Source organism: Salmo salar, chromosome 23, assembly GCF_965601325.2.
Source record: "Salmo salar chromosome 23, fSalSal1, whole genome shotgun sequence".
NCBI classification, from domain to species: Eukaryota; Metazoa; Chordata; class Actinopteri; order Salmoniformes; family Salmonidae; genus Salmo; species Salmo salar.
Genome location: NC_138313.1, coordinates 6,975,968 through 6,997,237, shown reverse-complemented (window position 1 = coordinate 6,997,237; position 21,270 = coordinate 6,975,968). Strand labels below are relative to the sequence as shown.

The 21,270-nt window shown below is 43.7% G+C and overlaps 1 protein-coding gene across 3 annotated transcripts in view; it reads left to right on the top strand.

The window, feature by feature from the left end:
* Positions 1 to 21,270, top strand: part of LOC106584006 (kinesin-associated protein 3) — a 45,109-nt gene that overhangs the window by 21,577 nt on the left and 2,262 nt on the right. For 2 of the 3 annotated variants that reach the window (XM_014168738.3, XM_014168740.3), the window contains exons 11-19: positions 1,837 to 1,937; positions 5,477 to 5,585; positions 5,675 to 5,787; positions 9,946 to 10,111; positions 12,196 to 12,321; positions 12,604 to 12,702; positions 15,212 to 15,297; positions 17,835 to 18,024; positions 19,223 to 19,316. In XM_014168738.3, coding sequence (XP_014024213.1) covers positions 1,837 to 1,937; positions 5,477 to 5,585; positions 5,675 to 5,787; positions 9,946 to 10,111; positions 12,196 to 12,321; positions 12,604 to 12,702; positions 15,212 to 15,297; positions 17,835 to 18,024; positions 19,223 to 19,316 — 1,084 coding nt within the window. The remainder of the gene's footprint in view (positions 1 to 1,836; positions 1,938 to 5,476; positions 5,586 to 5,674; positions 5,788 to 9,945; positions 10,112 to 12,195; positions 12,322 to 12,603; positions 12,703 to 15,211; positions 15,298 to 17,834; positions 18,025 to 19,222; positions 19,317 to 21,270) is intronic. The other variant, XM_014168741.3, reaches the window with a different exon arrangement.

Genomic DNA, 21,270 nt, shown 5'->3' with positions numbered 1-21,270 from the left:
TAAGTAAGCATTTGACTAAGGTTTACACCTGTTGTATTCGGCGCATGTGACTAATACAATTTGATATCATTTAGAGCGTGTTCCGGTGTGTTCGCTTGTAAGATTCACTCTCTCCAATTTCTCTTAAACGTTGGGCTACTGTTTCACAGTATGTGTTAGGGGTGTAAAGGAAATGCAAACTTTGCGAGGTGGAATTGAGGTACAGTAAAGGTATTATAGGTGCAATGCTTAACCATCTGAAAGGGATGCACCATGAGACCCAAACCATTGCTGGCAGCAGTGCAGCTGCATAGTGAGTTCACTTGGAATTCAAAAAAATAAAATTCTCTCACAGAAACCCCCCCACAGATGGCAGTTTAAACTTAAGAATCTTTTCCCATTTGTCACATCCCTAGTATGTGTGTGGGTGTTCAGTATGTGTGTCAGTGTGGTTTTCAAACTGCGTAGAATTGAAGTCCTCTTAATCATCCTATTAGCTCTGTCCTGTTTTCTGTGTAGAAGTACTGTCCAGAGATATCCCTCTTGTCTCCAGAGAGTACCATGTTTTACTCCCAATTTACTCCAGAATCATACCATTTGGACAATTTCACAATGGACCTTTTCTTAGAAGCCATTTGATGTGCATTATGGGTTTTCTCTTTGAAGACTGAAAAGTACTCTTATTTTCTCAGTAAATTGCACTAACAACAGAATAGTATACTGTCCACAGACCTGCCCCAGGCGCCACTAATGCATGGTGGTATGATTTTATGAAGGTTGGGTGGTTTTAAATCAGAGCAGGGTGTAATTGGAGTTTAGCTCTCTCACTAACTGCCCCTGAACACTCAAGTTAATTGTTAACGGCTCTCCGCTCTTTTTTCAGTGGGGTTCTAGTGGTGTTTAGAACATTTAATGGCGTCTCTCTCCTTCCCAATAAAGGATCCTCCATGTTCCTACCGGTGTAGTGAGGGACTTTTCCAGGTCAGGAGGGGGGGAGAGAGAGCGGGAGAGAGCTCATGTGAGGCAACAAGTGTGTGAGCGTATGTGTTAAGGTATAGGTTGAGGGCTCCACTAATGAGAAGCACGTGTGGGCCAATCGCAGCACTGCAAGGGCCTGAGCAGTGTAGCTTTAACTTATTAAAGGCAGTAAAATTGATGCTTCCTCCTGTTTTCCCAATTAAACCTCCAAGCCGTTTCTTTTCTCTTGTTTCCAGGGGTTCAGTGAGCACATCTGGTACCAGTAGGCTGCTACTGTATGTGATAAGGCTGCTTGCCCTGCATGGTCACTGACCACGGGTTAGGTTGGGACTAGTTAGAACTGGACTGGGTCGGTCTGGTCTGTTAGATCTGTGGTCCTTCATCACCCTAGTTCTTACCCAGTGTGGTCGGTCACTGCAGTCACTCTCCCTCTAGAAACTAGTGTTCATGAAACAAGGTCCTAGGCCTTCAGACTCCTAACCCCATGATGTTGGTGAGCTGCCTCTCTGGAGCGTCCTGCAGTCACCCTGCAGTGGTTTGGGCCAAAGTCATAAACACTCAGAGAGCTGCCTGACAGATTAGCACTGAATCATAGAGTCAGAGCCATGTTCTTTAGACTGCTGTAAAATAACCTCTTATAGACCTGCAATAAGAAAATGTGTTCGTTGTCTTTAAATGACTAGATTTACTCCTAAACCATATCATCCTAGAGAGGTGGTTTTAAGCTGTATTGTAATGGACGTACTGTATGTTGTGCACTAGCCTCGTCCAAGACTTTTGGACATTTGAATCTCCATGAAGCAGAAAGTAAGTACAGCTCCTCATTCATTCATCCATTTACCCCTCTCTGTGCTTCTCTTCACTCTGTTTATGTTTCAGCTGACGAGAGCCAGAGACAGCTGTGTATGTGCATTCTGTACCACATCAGTGTGGACGACAGATTCAAGTCCATGTTTGCCTACACGGACTGCATACCACAGGTAAGACTGGGTAGTGTATACTCAAGGGTCGGGGGCTGGGGCCACAGACCAGACAGCATTAGCATCGAGGCTAACAGCCTTGGAATTATGCACGAGAAAAAGGGGTGTAGCGAGGGAAGGGTGGATGGAAAGAGGGAGGGATAGAAAGGGATGGAGAGGGTGGGAGAAATGGAGAGAGCGGAAGGAATAGAGAGCAGGAGGAATGGATAGAGTGGTAGGAATAGGGGGGGGGGGCATGCTACATTTGAACCCACATCGCCAAAGGGCGGCTGCTCAGCCTTCAGTCTCACTGATGACAGCTCCATGTTTTTTTATTTATTTCCACTTATTGGAGCGCTGGAGAAAGCCTTGCGTCATTCATCTAACCAGCCCTCAGTGAAAAAGGACTTTCTCTCCATCTTCTCTATAGTATAGGCCTATTTAGTGTACGTAGATTGCACTAATAGGGAATATCTATATTTTAAGTGTACATGATGTTAGTGATGTCGGGATGAAACTGATGTCATATTGATTGAGTGAAGTCTGATTGCCTCTGTCTTTCATCATGGGTAGATTACTTAAATGCTTATTCTGTTTGTCTTGTGAGATTGGGTGTAAATGGGGGCCAGATGCTCATAAACAGGGTTGTTTGTTTAGTGGGTCATGTCGCCAGTAGATCTGCCCCGCGGGGTCAGAGTGTCAGAGGGGATGTTGGGTAACAGCATGACTGGAAAGTGGCCTTTGACCCCAGGCTCTCTCTCTGTTTCTAGGGATGGTCCTTTAGCTAGCGCTGGGCAGTTTACAGTATTTTACTATATATGGGTATTGATGTACAGATTGGTTTGGATTTTTACTTTGCCTTCTATAATGGTATATCAGTGTTTGGTTTGTTAAATATGATACGTAACTTTGATGTGTGTAATGTAAACACATTTTTTTGTTTACTCCGTTTTCTACTTGAGTTGTTGTTCTCCCTCCTGCTGCATGCCACTTCCCACACCAAGCCCTGCCCCCCTGTCACTCAAGAGAGCAGTTGCTTGACCACAGAGTCAACGAGCACTTTCGTGCTGTTCGCTCTGCAGTCTGCATGGTCAGATAGATGCAACATGTTGGTGACATGCTGCTTTCCCCAAGCATTCTATAATGAGACTATTAGTTTGTGTATCTTACTGTCTGCAAACTACTATCTGCTAGTTTGTCTTTTCTTAGCAAAGTTGTGACTAAAATAAATCTCGTTAGCCGCTAATCGCTAGTTAGCTGGCAGCAATGTACTAATAGTCAGAGAAAACGTAGCCAGAGGCGCATCATTGCGAGACTTCCGGGAACGCTTGCGAAACAGACAAAGCAGACCAGTTTGGGAAGTCAATGAGAAGTGAAACGTTCTTCCTTAGTTGTTAATTAAAAAAAGAATAATCAGAACCTAGATTCGAGCAAAGTCTTAAGTAGTTGAACATGTTATTACTCTAGCCTCGTGAATGTGACAAACTGACACGTTTTAATTTCTGTCAAAAACAGCTTTATATCTAAGGAAAGCCTTTGATTTGACGGCCTGCGCATCCGCAGTTTGCCGCGAGGCGAATGTTAGACCCAATGACGTATTTTTGTGCATGAGCTTAGCTAGCCAACGTCACCATGACATCGCCTACAAGTGTGATCGGGGATTTCTATTGGAGAAGCAGTTTCTGCCCATCTTCATACTGTACTGTCTTTAATGTTTGCTAGCTACATGAGGTAAGAATACATGTCACTTCTAATTAAGGGTCACCTGGAAACACTGACCAGCACTTTTGGTTCCTACCCAATAATTATTTCCTGGCTTATTCATTTGTTATCATGTCAAACATCAATATATTCAAGGTGCTGCCCACTATATTCCATCTATAGAATTTTGCCCATATCATGCAGCCCTGAAGGTCACTTTGTGGAAATGATAACAAAAGTGCAGGCAATGCAGAAATGTATGAAAATACTGATAATCATTTTTGTTTGAAGTTGGATTGAACACTACAACAATTAGAATGGAGAAAGCCCCATCAAAATCACTTATAATGTATGTGTTGCCACCCTAGGGTCATGCACTACTCAAAGAATATTTAGAACTTTTATTATTCAAAAACATAAAATACCTTCAAATACTGTCATACCGTCAAATGTAGAAAATATGACGAATAATTTGGACATATCGCCCAGTCCTACCTGGAGCCAATCTCCTCTCCATCCTCCCTCCCTATTTCCTGCTGGGCAGGCTTCCTCATCAGGCTACCTCTGCTCTGTCCCTGCCCTTTGGCCAGCTCAACCTTTTCTTCTCTGCCTCCCCTACTCCTTTACTTTCTGCCCTTCTCCTCTCTACCTCTCCCCCTGGGCCTGGGGCAAGACCTGACCCAATCCTTTCCCCTTCTCCACTTCTGGTGTGGTCAGCTCTGGGCTGGGAGGGAGAGGCCTGACATGGGGTTATGAGGGAGAGGAAGGGGCTTTAGGGGTGTGCAGGGTTAGGGGTGGAGGGAAGGAAGGAGTGGAGGCTGGAGGGGAGTGATGGAGGTTCTGCGTGCTGTGTAGTGTGGCGCTAAGCCTCCTCTGGCTATGCTGTGGTAAATAAGCAGAGGCAGGTGCCAGACAGTCTAGACGGGGCTGATTTGGGGTCCAGGGCCCCTGGTATGTGATACCCGATGCGAGGCCTGTGTGTGTGTGTGTGTGTGTGTGTGTGTGTGTGTGTGTGTGTTAGTAGGATTGCACACTACTGACTCCTCACAGGGAGCGGACCTGCAGTGCCCCTGCTTAAAGCCTTTCCTGTTTAATGTTAAATCAGAGCAGGAGTACTGGGAGACTGGGCAGGGAAAGAGGGGGAGCAGAGGGCAAGGGCTGGGGGCAACTCCTTTTTGGACCTGCACCTCTCTCTGTAGTTGACTTCCAGGACGTTAACTGGTGGCCTAGCCACCTCTTCTGCTCCCCTCATCACGTCTCCCCCCTCACCGTCCCCCTCCACACACGTACAAATACAAACACATCCACCATCATCATCACTAAGGACCTGAAGCTTACTGTCTTTTGACGTAATTGAAGGAGACTGTAGGATGCTCTATATGAATCAGAGGCCTTTGGATTGTGGAGGAATGGACAAATTGCAAGCCGGCATGGAATGTCCTCTCTTTCCATCTCCCTCTGTCCACCTCTCTCCTTCATCTGTTTGCAAGCCCTCTCAGTAGTCCCCTGCAGGGTCTTGGCACAGACCTGATTAGACAGAAATGACTGTGCCTATACTCTCTACTTATCTGCTCACTTCAGAAAAGGCCTTCCTGTTTCCGTACTCTGCGGTTAACCCAGTGTGTGTCACCATGGCGACCCACTAAATGACTGTATGGACGATATGTAGACCAGTGTCATCAACATGGTGGTGATGTCATTCATCCATTCAACCAATGATGTCACCAAGCATGCATCCATCCTCAAATAGAGAGAAAGGTTTGGGAACAGAGACACCCATAAGACACTGACTGACTTCTGGCAGCTATAATAATTGATGATGAATTGATTGATTTATGTATTATTTGATTGCTTTACAGTTGATGAAGATGCTGTTTGATTGTGGTGAGAGCCCCATGGACCCTGAGCTCATCTCCTTCTGCATCAACCTGGCTGCCAACAAGAGGAATGCACAGGTCATCTGTGAAGGTAAAACACGCACTCACACACACACACACACACACACACACACACACACACACACACACACACATCTAATCCTGTTTTTCCGTCCCTAGGTAATGGTCTGAAGATGCTGATGAAGAGGGGTCTGAAGCTAAAGGATGTTCTGACCATGAAGATGATCAGGAACGTTTCTCAACACGACGGACCCACCAAGAACCTCTTCATAGTGCGTACTAAACTCACACTCAGTCTTTAACACTGATGAGCTTAATCATGCTCAGTATAGATATAGGCCAGGGATGGGCAACTGTCGCCTGGGGGCCCCCCTTTTGTAGGCCTGCGGATCATAATATATATATATATATATATATATATTTTTGAACTCAGTCGTGGTTCTTACTGTTGCGAGTTAGAATAGTAGAATACACAATGTGCCAATTTCGAAATGTGTTATTGCTTCAGCAGTTTTTCTCTTACGTCAGTCACTGACAGACACTTAATTATCACTAAAATCTGCAAACATTTCTCCCCACCCCATTGCAAAATGAGTAGAATTGCATGAAATGAGTTATAACATTGCAACATTTTCTCTACGCCCCATGGCAAAATGTGTAAAATGGCAGGAAATTAACTCTAAAATGTACATTTGTTCTCTCTGCTGTCAAGAGGGCCACTAAAATGTCTTGCTCGCAAGGTGGGGTGGAAAGGGGTGTGGGGGGGGGGGCAAAAGGCTTGGGCCGGCTCTGACTGCATGTGTGTGGGTATGGATGTGGATATGCAGACCCATGAGCCACTGCTGCCGCTCGTGAGGAGTTCCGTTTTTTTTGTAGCTCCCATCCCTGATATAGGCAGATAAGGCTAGACAGGCTAACATGATCTGTGTTCTTATAATAGTATCACTGAATCCATAATCTCTCATGGACAGATGCACGTAATATGGTAATAGAGACTGTCAACAGACTGTGGGATGCAAGACGAACAATGAACCTTTTTCCGGTACGGTGATTTTTCGTCACTGATCATTTGGATAAATCATGATTTCGCAGGTGCTCGCATCTTTCAAATTTCGAAAGGGGAGGGGACATTTGGCCCTGCTTGAAACTTTCAGAGCGTTTCTCTCAGGGTGAAGACTGCAAGTCGCATTAGTCTCCTCCCAGAACTTAATTGAGCATCGGACACAGTTACGCAAGATTTTAGTTCTGGGTTTCGTAGATTACTGACTCCATATCTATGCTTGTTCTTATTCTAGTAGCTGAATCCATAGCTAGGCTCTATCTACCCCATGCAGGGTCGCCTGATATGAAAATGGGGTCGCGGAAGAATTTCAAAAATCCTGGTAAAAATAATACCATAAAAATATTATAATATCGTCTTTGTCTCTCAATCATTGTAATGTAGTTGACCTTAAAAATCTAAATGAAAATTATTAAAATCTAAAAGTTACATTTCAACCAGAGAGTGCCCTTAAATCGCGGTAAAAGGCCGTACTTGACCGTTGCACTTTAACCTGTTAGGGCTAGGGGGCAGTATTGACACGGCCGGATAAAAAACGTACCCGATTTAATCTGGTTACTACTCCTGCCCAGTAAGTAGAATATGAATATAATTATTGGCTTTGGATAGAAAACACCCTAAAGTTTCTAAAACTGTTTGAATGGTGTCTGTGAGTATAACAGAACTCATATGGCAGGCAAAAACCTGAGAAGATTCTGAACAGGAAGTGGCCTGTCTGACAAGTTGTTGTTCATCTTGGCTCTTTTTATTGAAGACTGAGGCTCTTTGCTGTAACGTGACACTTCCTACGGCTCCCATAGGCTCTCAGAGCCCGGGAAAAAGCTGAATGATATCGAGGCAGCCCCAGGCTGAAACACATTATCACGTTTGGATAGTGGCTGGTCAGAGTACTCTGAGGCTCAAGGCTCGTGCACGAGGGCACGAGATGTTTTTATTTTCTCTCTCTTTGTACGTATACACGCTTTCCCGGTCGGAATATTATCGCTTTTTTACGAGAAAAATGGCATAAAATTGATTTTAAACAGCGGTTGACATGCTTCGAAGTACGGTAATGGAATATTTAGAATTTATTTGTCACGAAATGCGCCATGCTCGTCACCCTTATTTACCCTTTCGGAGAGTGTCTTGAACACACGAACAAAACGCCGCTATTTGGATATAACAATGGATTATTTGGGACCAAACCAACATTTGTTATTGAAGTAGAAGTCCTGGGAGTGCATTCTGACGAAGAACAGCAAAGGTAAGAACATTTTTCTTATAGTAAATCTGAGTTTGGTGAGTGCTAAACTTGCTGGGTGTCTAAATAGCTAACCCTGTGATGCCGGGCTATCTACTGAGAATATTGCAAAATGTGCTTTCACCGAAAAGCTATTTTAAAATCGGACATATCGAGTGCATAGAGGAGTTCTGTATCTATAATTCTTAAATTAATTGTTATGTTTTTTGTGAACGTTTATCGTGAGTAATTTAGTAAATTCACCGGCAGTGTTCGGTCGGAATGCTAGTCACATGCTAGTCACATGCTAATGTAAAAAGCTGGTTTTTGATATAAATATGAACTTGATTGAACAAAACATGCATGTATTGTATAACATAATGTCCTAGGGTTGTCATCTGATGAAGATCATCAAAGGTTAGTGCTGCATTTAGCTGTGGTTTGGGTTTATGTGACATTATATGCTAGCTTGAAAAATGGGTGTCTGATTATTTCTGGCTGGGTACTCTGCTGACATAATCTAATGTTTTGCTTTCGTTGTAAAGCCTTTTTGAAATCGGACAGTGTGGTTAGATTAACGAGAGTCTTGTCTTTAAAATGGTGTAAAATAGTCATATGTTTGAAAAATTGAAGTTTTTGCATTTTTGAGGTATTTGAATATCGCGCCACGGGAATACACTAGCTGTTGAGTAGGTGGGACGCAACCTAGCCCATAGAGGTTAATCATTCCCACAGTGAATGGCTAAGCCACCTACGCTATGAAACCACAAGCTATTGCAGAACCTTTGATATTACTGGACACAATTGATATGGTGAGAACAATGTGTGTGGAGGCTAATGCACAGAAGCTCACATCAATACCTTTGTCAGATAACACTGTGCAACTAAGAATTGATGCTATAACTAGCAATCAAGAGGAAACTGACTGAACGACTCAAAAACTTGTTAGCTGTGAGGGCCGAGATGCATTGATTTTTGTTCGCTACATGTTGGGAGATGATATTCACGAGGACATATTGTTCTGCCTCACAATTCCCAAGCGTGAAACGGCACAGGCGATGTTGTGGCTATATTGATATGGGATCAAATGGTGGGCTTTTGCACAGATGGGACGATGGGCAGGCCTCTACACTCTAGTTATGAATGTGTTTCACTGGCAACTGAGGTTGCTCCCTCTGCCGTATGGACGCATTGTATGATCCACCGAGAGCAACTGGTGGTAAAAAAGCTGAGCACAGAACTCGGAGATATGCGGCAGGTAACTTCGATTGCAAACTACATTGCGCATGCCTGTACACAAAACTATGTGGCGATATGGGGTCAGAGCATGACAATGTTATATTTCACATCCAGGCTTGGTGGTTATCGAGGGGGAGTGTTGGAAAGATTTTTCAAATTGAGAGAGGAACTGTTGTCAATGGATGTAAAAAAAACAGACTTTGTTGACTTTCTGAGTAATGAAAAGAAAATGTCTCCTTGCCTATTTAACAGACATATTTGGGAAAATGAACGCAAGCATGCAGGGGAAATACACAAAAAATATTCAGATGAGTGACCGAATCAGCAAAATCTGTTAGACTGTTATCTTGGCTCAGTTGACATGCCGGTAAGGGAAATCGAACAGCTGATCGAGGTGTCAAGTGACCGAATGCTGCAGACAACGCATTCATGGGTCACAATGAAGGAATTTTGGTTCATAACTCAAAAGGGAATACTGTTCCGTCTCCCTCCGAGCATTAAAACTCATGGTATACTTATTCAGTGCTCTCGTCTGCATTAAAAACAAATATCGATCCAGGTTGGATGTGACTGGATAGATGAGATGCACACTGTCGACCACGGACCCTGACTTTGAGAAGCTCTGACGCAACATGCATCAAGCACACCTATCTCATTAGTGGTGGTGAGATAAGATAAATGATGTCAGACTAATTTGCAATTTACTGTCAAAGCCCCAATTTTAAAAAAAGTAAACATTGGCTGTTAATTCCATCATTTTTCACATGGTTGGGTTCGTGAGAGTTTTATATCAAAATGGGGTCGTGGACCAAAAATGTTTGGGAACCTCTGCTCTATTGGAACAGAACATTGTGGTGTTGGACCCTTACCTCTGTCTCTATGGTAACTGACCTCCCTCTGATCCCCCCTCAGGACTACGTAGGTGACTTGGCTGCTCAGACGGGAGTGGAGGAGAGGGAAGAGTATGTGATTGAGTGTCTGGGGACCCTGGCTAACCTCACCATCCCTGACCTGGACTGGGAACTGGTGCTGAAGGAGTACAACCTGGTGCCCTTCCTCAAAGACCGCCTCAAACCAGGTAGGCTTAGAAACCGCCTCAAACCAGGTAGGCTTAGAAACCGCCTCAAACCAGGTAGGCTTAGAAACCGCCTCAAAGGGGGCATTGGTGGGGCGGTAGGTAGCCTAGTGGTTAGAGCGTTGGACTAGTAACTGAAAGGTTGCAAGATCGAATCCCCAAGTTGACGAGGTAAAAATCTGTCATTCTGCCCCTGAACAAGACAGTTAACTTGTTATGGATAGGGGGCAGCATTTTCACGGCCGGATAAAAAACGTACCCGATTTAATCTGATTATTACTCCTGCCCAGAAACTAGAATATGCATATAATTATTAGCTTTGGATAGAAAACACTCCAAAGTTTCTAAAACTGTTTGAATGGTGTCTGTGAGTATAACAGAACTCATTTGGCAGGCCAAAACCTGAGAAGATTCCAAACAGGAAGCGCCCTCTCTGACCATTTCTTGGCCTTCTTGATCATCTCTATCCAAAACAGGGGATCTCTGCTGTAACGTGACATTTTCTAACGCTCCCATAGGCTCTCAGAAGGCGCCAGAACGTTGAATGATGACTTTGCAGGCCATGGCTGAAAAAGAGTAGCGCGTTTGGTAAGTGGTCGATCTGAGAACAATGAGACTGGCGCGCGCGTGCACGAGACGACTCCATGTTTTCATTTTCAGTCTTTGAACGAAAACAACGACTCCCGGTCGGAATATTATCGCTTTTTTATGAGAAAAATCGCATAAAAATAGATTTTAAACAGCGTTTGACATGCTTCGAAGTACGGTAATGGAATATTTTGACATTTTTTGTCACGAAACGCGCCGGGCGCGTCACCCTTCGTTACCCTTCGGATAGTGTCTTGAACGCACAACAAAACGCCGCTATTTGGATATAACTATGGATTATTTGGAACCAAACCAACATTTGTTATTGAAGTAGAAGTCCTGGGAGTGCATTCTGACGAAGAACAGCAAAGGTAATCCAATTTTTCTTATAGTAAATCTGAGTTTGGTGAGTACCAAACTTGGTGGGTGTCAAAATAGCTAGCCCGTGATGGCGAGCTATCTACTCAGAATATTGCAAAATGTGCTTTCACCGAAAAGCTATTTCAAAATCGGACACCGCGATTGCATAAAGGAGTTCTGTATCTATAATTCTTAAAATAATTGTTATGTTTTTTGTGAACGTTTATCGTGAGTAATTTAGTAAATTCACCGGAAGTGTTCGGTGGGAATGCTAGTTCTGAACGTCACATGCTAATGTAAAAAGCTGGTTTTTGATATAAATATGAACTTGATTGAACAAAACATGCATGTATTGTATAACATAATGTCCTAGGAGTGTCATCTGATGAAGATCAAAGGTTAGTGCTGCATTTAGCTGTGGTTTTGTTTTTAGTGACATTATATGCTAGCTTGAAAAATGGGTGTCTGATTATTTCTGGCTGGGTACTCTGCTGACAATCTAATGTTTTGCTTTCGCTGTAAATCCTTTTTGAAATCGGACAGTGTGGTTAGATAAAGGAGAGTCTTGTCTTTAAAATGGTGTAAAATAGTCATATGTTTGAAAAATGGAAGTTTTTGGATTTTCGAGGAGTTTGTATTTCGCGCCACGCCTATCATTGGATATTGGAGCAGGTGTTCCGCTAGCGGAACGTCTAGATGTAAGAGGTTTTTAACCCACTGTTCCTAGGCCGTCATTGAAAATAAGAATTTGTTCTTAACTGACTTTCCTAGTTAAATGAAGGTTTAAAAAAAAGACCTCAAACCAGGTAGGTCTCAAAGACCGCCTCAAACCAGGTAGTAAGGGAGGGAGAGCGAGAAAAGGGGGGAAGGACGACTGGTGCTGCAACTTACAGGTGCATTCAGCCTGAAGAACTTGAGACAAGCAAATACTGTACGGACATTCCACAAGTTTTCAATTTGAACAAATTCTATCCCATGGCTTTCTCCAACCCCTAACCCATAACCTTCATCACTCTATCAGTTTCACTGACTGATCCTACATCATTGAATGATGTCAGCGATCTCACACACACACAGTGACTTTTCCCTTCTCAGCTTTAATCTCTGTGTCCCCTGACCTCTGCCCCCCAACCCACCAGGCTCGGCAGAGGATGACCTGATCCTAGAGGTGGTAATCATGATAGGGACGGTGTCCATGGACGGCTCCTGTGCTGCCATGATGGCCAAGTCTGGCATTATATCTGCCCTCATCGAGCTGCTCAATGGTAGGTAGTAGATAAGGCCCAGGCCTGCACATGCTAGAAGGAGGGTTATCCTACTAAAATGCCAGCAAGTTATGATCAAACTGACATGCTATGTGAGCTACAATATGAGGAGTAATGATGAAATGGAGTGAAATGTATGAAACAACATACAGTACATCGACTTGTATTAGCTTGCTGGTTGAGGGATTGTATGTACATACAGTATTTCTGTGTATGTAAGCCCAACAGGTGGACAATGAGTTTGTGTGTCAGATCGTCTGTTTCACCTCTCTCTGCCTGTAGCCCAACAGGAGGATGATGAGTTTGTGTGTCAGATCGTCTATGTTTTCTACAAGATGGTGTTCCACCAAGCCACCAGGGATGTCATCATCAAGGACACCCGTATCCTCCCTCTTACAACAATAAACCTCAATACAGTTGAAGTCGGAAGTTTACATACACTTAGGTTGGAGTCTTTAAAACTCGTTTTTCAACCACTCCACAAATTTCTTGTTAACAAACTATAGTTTTGGCAAGTCGGTTAGGACATCTACTTTGTCCATGACACAAGTTATTTTTCCAACAATTGTTTACAGACAGATTATTTCACTTATAATTCATTGTATCACAATTCCAGTGGGTCAGAAGTTTAAATACACTAAGTTGACTGTCTTTAAACAGCTTGGAAAACTCCAGAAAATGATGTCATGGCTTTAGAAGCTTCTGATAGGATAATTGACATTCAATTGGAGGTGTACCTGTGGATGTATTTCAAGGCCTACCTTCAAACTCAGTGCCTTTGTTTGACATCATGGTAAAATCAAAAGAAATCAGCCAAGACCTCAGAAAAATAATTGCAGATCTCCACAAGTCTGGTTCAGCCTTGGGAGCAATTTCCAAACGCCTGAAGGTACCATGTTCATCTGTACAAACAATAGTACGCAAGTATAAACACCATGGGACCACGCAGGCGTCATACCGCTCAGGAAGCAGACGCGTTCTGTCTCCTAGAGATAAACGTACTTTGGTGCGAAAAGTGCAAATCAATCCCAGAACAACAACAAAGGACCTTATGAAGATGCTGGAGGAAACGGGTATAAAAGTATCTATATCCACAGTAAAACGAGTCCTATATTGACATAACCTGAAAGGTCGCTCAGCAAGGAAGAAGCCACTGCTCCAAAACCACCATTAAAAAAAGCCAGACTACAGTTTGCAACTGCACATGGGGACAAAGATCGTACTTTTTGGAGAAATGTCCTCTGGTCTGATGAAACAAATATAGAACTGTTTGGCCATAATGACCATCGTTATGTTTGGAGGAAAAATGGGGAGGCTTGCAAGAGAAAGAGCACCATCCCAACCGTGAAGCACAGGGGTGGCAGCATCATGTTGTGGGGGTGGTTTGCTGCAGGAGGGACTGGTGCACTTCACAAAATAGATGGCATCATGAGGCAAGGAAAATGATGTGGATATATTGAAGCAACATCTCAAGACATCAGTCAGGAAGTTAAAGCTTGGTCGCAAATGGGCCTTCCAAATGTACAATGACCCCCAAGCATACTTCCAAAGTTGTGGCAAAATGGCTTAAGGACAACAAAGTCAAGGTATTGGAGTGGCCATCACAAGGCCCTGACCTCAATCCCATAGAAAATGTGTGGGCAGAACTAAAAAAGTGTGTGCGAGCAAGGATGCCTACAAACCTGACTCAGTTACACCAGCTCTGTCAGGAGGAATGGGCCAAAATTCACCCAACGTATTGTGGGAAGCTTGTGGAAGGCTACCCAAAACGTTTGACCCAAGTTAAACAATTTAAAGGCAATGCTACCAAATACTAATTTGAGTGTATGTGAACTTCTGACCCACTGGGAATGTGATGAAAGAACAAAAAGCTGAAATAAGTCATTCTCTCTACTATTATTCTGACATTACACATTTTTAAAATAAAGTGAGGATCCTAACTGACGTAAGATAGGGAATTTTTACTAGGATTAAATGTCAGGAATTGTGAAAAACTGAGGGTAAAAGTATTTGGCTAAGGTGTATGTAAACTTCCGACTTCAACTGTATATACCTCAGGATGCATCAATATATCTACTGTAATTTTACATCAATTTATCCCAGTTTATCCCAATATACTGTACATCTCAATTTACCTCAAAATATCCCTGTTTACCTCAATTATCTCAGTTTACCTCAATATGGCCTCGTTTACTGCAGTATACTCCGGTTTACCTCAATATGCCACAATATATCTACATTTACCTCGATATAGACCTCAGAATTACAGCCCAAATAACCCTCAAATATCTTCCTAAATGGCTTTCGATGTAGTCCTTATTTATTTACCCTGTCGTTAGGTTATGTTACCCTGTTGTTATGTTACCATGGTAACCAATAGTATCACCCTATATCCCATCTGCTTCTTTCAATGTGTGTTTCCACGGCAAGCTCAGTTACCCCATCCATGACATCAGTGCTCCACACTGCACAGTCGTGATCTGAGGTGACAGGCATACAATTACAAATAGCTTGCAGTAATACTGTATTTGATAAATGTTTTAATTTTATGGAGAATATTACAGAGGGATCTCTACCAAGTGGTCTGCTTTGGGCGAGTTATTCTGCTTTACCATATCTCTCTCTCATCACAGGAAATGTAATAGTTGTTCGTTTGGCCACAGGGCAACTGTCTCATGTCTGCTTCCTATAAATTAAAGAGCAAAAGCAGTATTTCCTCTCTCTCGTTTCTTTCTCCCTCAAATACCATACCGTAACTGTGATCTTGATTAAAGAGACACTATTGAATGATCTGTTTGAGTAGAAGGAACAGCAAAATGATCCCCCCCAAAAAGTGTAGAATGCATCCCTCCCTTTCTCTGTTGTCCTCTCCTTGACTCACTCTCTCCAGAGGCTCCCGCCTACCTCATTGACCTGATGCATGACAAGAACGCAGAGATACGCAAAGTCTGTGACAACACACTGGACATCATCGCTGTAAGTATCTGTGTAGTAAAAACGTATGCAGTAAGCAATTGTGCTTGTTCTCCGCCATTTTGTTAATTCTTGTAGAACACTTTCCTGATTCTGATTATCAGCTGTTGTCAAACACACGTGTCAAAAGACATTTCTCTGCCACAATAGTGTGCAGTGAATTTTAAGAGATGAAAAGCCGAAATGAGTATGTACAGTTGAAGTCGGAAGTTTACATACACTTTAGCCAAATATATTTAAACTCAGTTTTTCACAATTCCTGACATTTAATCCTAGTAAAAATTCCCTGTCTTAGGTCAGTTAGGATCACCACTTTATTTTAAGAATGTGAAATGTCAGAAATATACTAGAGAGAATTATTTATTTCAGCTTTTATTTATTTCATAATATTCCCAATGGGTCAGAAGTTTACATACACTCAGTTAGTATTTGGTAGCATTGCCTTTTAAAATGTTTAACTTAGGTCAAATGTTTCGGGTAGCCTTCCACAAGCTTCCCACAATACGTTGGGTGAATGTTGGCCCAATCCTCCTGACAGAGCTGGTGTAACTGAGTCAGGTTTGTAGGCCCTCCTTGCTCGCACACACTTTTTCAGCTCTGCCCACAAATTTTCTATAGGATTGAGGTCAGGGCTTTGTGATGGCCGCTCCAATACCTTGACTTGGTTGTCCTTAAGCCATTTTGCCACAACTTTGGAAGTATGCTTGGGGTCATTGTCCATTTTGGAAGAGTATGTAAACTTCCAACTTCAACTGTAATCCTGGCATTTAAAGCATGCTACATTTTTGAAATTTCACACAATATAAAACATATTTTCGCATACTCAAGAAGCCTACTATTTAGAACATAAGTATGGTTATTCTGACATTTTCTTCCCATTCATTTCTAACTGAAACTGGCCAGAATTCTGGTTTTCCAGATTCTCTATGTTGTCCTGATCCATCCCTGTTTAATGCAGGCCCGGAAAAACTGTTCTAGCCAGGAAAAACTCCAGATAATGGCATAATCAACAATGTACTTACAAAGATGCATTACTTATCTCTCTAATTGTAACATTTAGATTGAAAGGACTGGTACATTCAATTCCTGTGTGGTTATGTCCCAGTCATGGTGTGATCTGTCACAGGCCTGAGATCAGTGTAATTAGCTATAGATTACAGCCGGGTTGTGGAGCTAGTAGTGGGGGGAGAGGAAGTGTTTCATTGAAATTATCAGTGAGAACTATTAAGACGTGAACCACATGAAAGACCAGGACAGGCTCTGGAGAGTGTCGTAGCAGGACGCGGTACGTGAGTGAAAAAGCAGACCCTACACACACACACACACACACACACACACAATCATTCGTCTTCAGAGCTGCAGCCTACCTTAGCAGAGCTGCAGGCTACCTTATTGTACGTTCTTGAATATTTCCCTTTTGATCATTGTGTCCACACACACATCCCACAGAGAAAGAAAAACCTACGTTTAGATGGTTCTACTAAGTCAGACAGAAGGGTAATTCACGAGGATATTTCTTAGATTCGGGTTTTCTCTGAGGAGGAACATTGGAAATGCCATGAGTACTGTTTTATATCGGCTGGCTCCTTGCCTCTGAGACGTCATTAGCTCAGCTCTCTCGTTATGATGGATTAAGCTTCATATAAAACCCTTACTACAGACTAATGGTCCAGGGGAAGTCAGCCGTGTAGTCATTAAGCCGCTTTAGACGTGATAAATCTGCAGCTTGACAAAAAGTGTCACTGCCACTTTGGGGACGGAGAGCGGCCCTGCGATGTGACAATGGTCCCGTTTGAGGCCTGGGCCTTGGGTGGCTGTCAGTGCCCAGGGGGCTCTGCTTTGCGTCTGGATGATTAATTTGCAGGGCTTGGCCGAGTGGAGCACAGCGGCTCAAAGAGGGTCTTTCTCCCAAATGGCCCACGCAGAGAAAGGAAAACAGAATCTGTGTTCCTCCTCAGCCTTCCTCGGCCAAGCTCTACACACACTCACACAGCCCCATCGCAGTCCCATCCATCTCACCACGCCAGGTTTTTATTAGTAACAGCATCAGTAGGGTGCAGGCACACAGAGCAGTGCATTGTGGGATGCCCTAGTAGTCTGTGGAGGATCTGGCCCTCCCTGCTGAGATGGACCAATATGGCGGTCAGTGGTCCGGCTGGTCCCCCAGCCTTAGCTGACTCCCTGCCAGCCACTCTTCTACAGCCAATTACACTTCCAGTTCGGTGGATTCTCTCTCCGTTTACACAGAGTGTATCTGTTTGCTACTAAGGCTGGGATTCAATCAATTGAAGATGGTGGATTTCCATTATAGTGCTTTCAGTGTGTGTGTGCATGCCTGCCTGTGTGCTTGTATTCATGTGTATGATTCGGTCTGTTTTTATCTGTGTGTGTGAACCTCCAGTAACCCATACTCCTCTCTCGCGCTCTGTCGCTCTCTCTCGCGCTCTGTCGCTCTCTCTCTCGCGCTCTGTCGCTCTCTCTCTCGCGCTCTGTCGCTCTCTCTCGCGCGCTCTGTCGCTCTCTCTCTCTCCCTGCTGTAGGAGTATGATGAAGAGTGGGGGAGGAAGATCCAGAGTGAGAAGTTCCGCTGGCACAACTCCCAGTGGTTAGAGATGGTGGACAACAGAGCCATGGGAGACGACGGAGAACCATTCATGTACGGAGACGATGGGGAACCTTTCATGCACAACGGAGACATTCTAGAGAGACGTGACCTCTTCTACAGTGCAGGTACGGAGGGAGGTAGAGAAGGAGAGAGGGAAGCAGAAACATTCAGTAGAGACTCAACCTCTTCTACAGTGCAGGTACGGAGGGAGGGAGGCAGGTAGGGGAGAGTGGGGTTGAGCCATTTTTTTACATTCAGCATCACTTAGTCAAGGGAAATATAGTATTTTTTTCTAACGAAGATATCTACATACATTTCAGGATGCTGTGTGTCCCTGGAAATAATCAGAAGTCATGTCAACATTACAGTTTTGAAAACATAGCTTGTCCAAAAAAAGTGGTCTCTTGGAACAACTTAAACAGGAAGTTAAGCCACCTACAAATTTCTGTACTGAATGAAATATTACCACTACCTTGTTTTAACCATGTCTATCTTTAGTTCCCAAACAAAAGTCAATACATTTCCAATCGCTTTTTGTCATTAAATAATTTTAAGCATCTTTTAACACAGGCTTAACACCTGACAAACACTTTTTCTAAACACTTATCGTACATAGGCCAGGTCCTGTTACCTCATATCCCAGTGATAATGCCATGCATTACGCCTGGGAAGAAAACACTTCAATTTGCTCAACTTGCCATTGGCTCAACCATTGGATCAACTTACCCAATGGCCATTGGCTTAACTTACACAAGGCAAACATTTTGACTATATTAACCCACACAGGTTTATGACCTTATATTGAAGCTTATAGAGACCCCAACTGATGTATACAAACAAAAAATATGATCAACTTGGCTTTAGATACAAGCATCATGAAACCGCTAACACAAATTAATTTGACTTGGTAAAAATGCGTTTTTTGGACCTAACTTGCTTACCACTTTTTCCTTCACAGACTCCATGAAATGATGACCTCTTCCTAAATATTTGGTCAAATTATTTATTTTCTGTATGGTTTCCTGGAAACAAGGGTGGCTCAACTTACCCCTTTGGCTCAACTTACCCCACGCTCCCCTACAGAGGGAGGGAGGTAGAGAAGGAGGAAGGGGGGCAAAGACCTGACCTCTTCTACAGCGCAGGTACAGAGAGAAAGAGGAGGAGGGTGGGAGAGGGGTAAAGAGCGAGAGAGGGATACTGGAGAGACTCAACCTCTTCCACAGCGCAGGTACGGAGAGCGAGGGAGGTAGTGAGAGAGGGCGAGATGAGACACTCAATAGAAAACTTGTCTCTAACTTAAGAGTTGTATGTCTCTCTCCCCAGATGGGATCATCCCAGCAGACAGTACCATCAGCCCAGAGTTCTTCATAGACTACCAGAATGGAGACATGGGCCAGGCTGGAGGCTTCCCAGGCAGGTGAGCTCAGAGTAGGTCAGGGGTTGGACTGCACCTCTATCCCCATCCCCTAGAGGCTCCTCTTGGTGGTGAGCTGCACCTCTCCCCCCTCCACCCCACCATCGGCTGGAGAACCACAGCAGGGCTGGTTGTCTTTCTCCTGCATTAACATTTACATTTGAGTAATTTAGCAGACACTGTTATCCAGAGCAACCTACAGTAGTGAGTGCATACATTTTCATACTTTTTCGTGCTGGTCCCCCAGTGGGAATCGAACCCACAACCCATGCTCTACCTACCGAGCCACATGGGACTGACAGGCTGTCCTGATGCAGGACAATGACCCCGTAGCAAACCATCCCAGTCTCAGCCTCAGTCTCTGCTTCTTGGTGAACGGTGTTATTCTTCTCCAGTATTCGCTGATCTTTGTTATTGAACCAGGGGCAGGGGCTGTGTCAACAGTCCTCCAATATCCCAGAAGGCCATCAACAGCAATACTGGAGCTTTGAGAATAAACACACTCTCTGCTCTACACTGTTGAGGCTCAGATACAGCCTGCAATGAAATAATTATTTATATTTATCATAAAACAAATATTATCCTTTGATTTTTGCTGTCTTAAACAGGCCTAATATGTCAAGTTTAAGTAATTTGATATGCTGTTAAAATGATGAATAGGTGAGGAAATGGGGAGTTTATTTAAAGTAATTTGTCTTTTTTATTATCAAACATCTTGCGTGCGATGAAAGTTTTTTTCCTGTCGGAGTATGTTTGTGTTGACTGCTGTTGAGAGGCTTGCTGTGTAGAGCAGATAGCAGGACAATGCGCTGAATCCATGCAACAGTTATTTCAGCTTTCAAATGGATGAAGGAGAGGGGAGGGAGGGAAGGAGAAACAGATAGCAAAGAGCGAGGGAAGGGAACAGAGAGAGAGCAAGCGAGTAGGAGGCTTTTTTTCCAAATTTCTTTGTAACTGATACCTTTTAAATATACTGAGCAAGCTGGGGGAATTGGCATCTATAAGAGTGTTTTAATTTGGCCAGTGTACTCTGGAGTGGTCCAGGTTAACACAATAATCAAAGCCAGCTCCAGCGCTTATTTAAAACTGTGTGTGAAACATGGTGTGAATGGGGTCTTTTAAATGGGTTTAATACAATCACTGTTATTTGTATAAATATCATAATGAGCTATTTCATATGAACTATATAAAATGTCTCTAGTCCCGGGTCGTTGGGAAGGAGCGGGTCCTTTATTTTAAAGAAAGTTAAAATAAGTCCCAGCAGCCACAGTGGGCCAGGCGACAGAGGCTGAGCGAGGGCGCCGTTCGTGTCCCCGTGTGGAAAGAGAAGTGTCTGGGTTTCACTAGAGGTGCACAACAGCGTGAGATTAGAGGGTTTCTGACCCCCCCCACAACACGCAGACAGGAAAATCAATGAGCGCTTTGAAAGGACTGTCAGTGATTGACAGTCAAGAGTGTTAAGGAATGTAAAACTAAAGGAAAACAGAACGGCGTTGCAATCAGGTGAGACGGAGAAAGAGGGGGGGGAAGGGGGAGCTGGTTATTTAGCACTTGTGTAGTGGGTAGCTGTAACTTGAGGAGTGACAGCCAGGGGAGAGATCAAAGCATCTCGGGCGAGGTGGGAGGGGACAGACATATGAGGGAGCAGAGGGTCGGGAGCAAAAAAAGGAAAAAGGCCTGCTTCTCTTCCTGTGCACTATGATCTCTGTAGAATGTGTCCCCATACCTCACCCTGGGTTCACTGGGGCCTGTAGTACCAGGGTGGAAAAACGAGGGCCCTTTGTCTGCTAACATAACCCTCCCTCTCTTAAAATGTCACAACACACACGCATGCCTGGAATGAGGTGAGAGACGAGCTGATTTACATGTCTCATATTACTTACTGTATGAGGAAGTGTGTGAGTGAATTGTTGATCAACTGACCCTCTTTATCGTAATGTGCTCATTTTAAACCAGT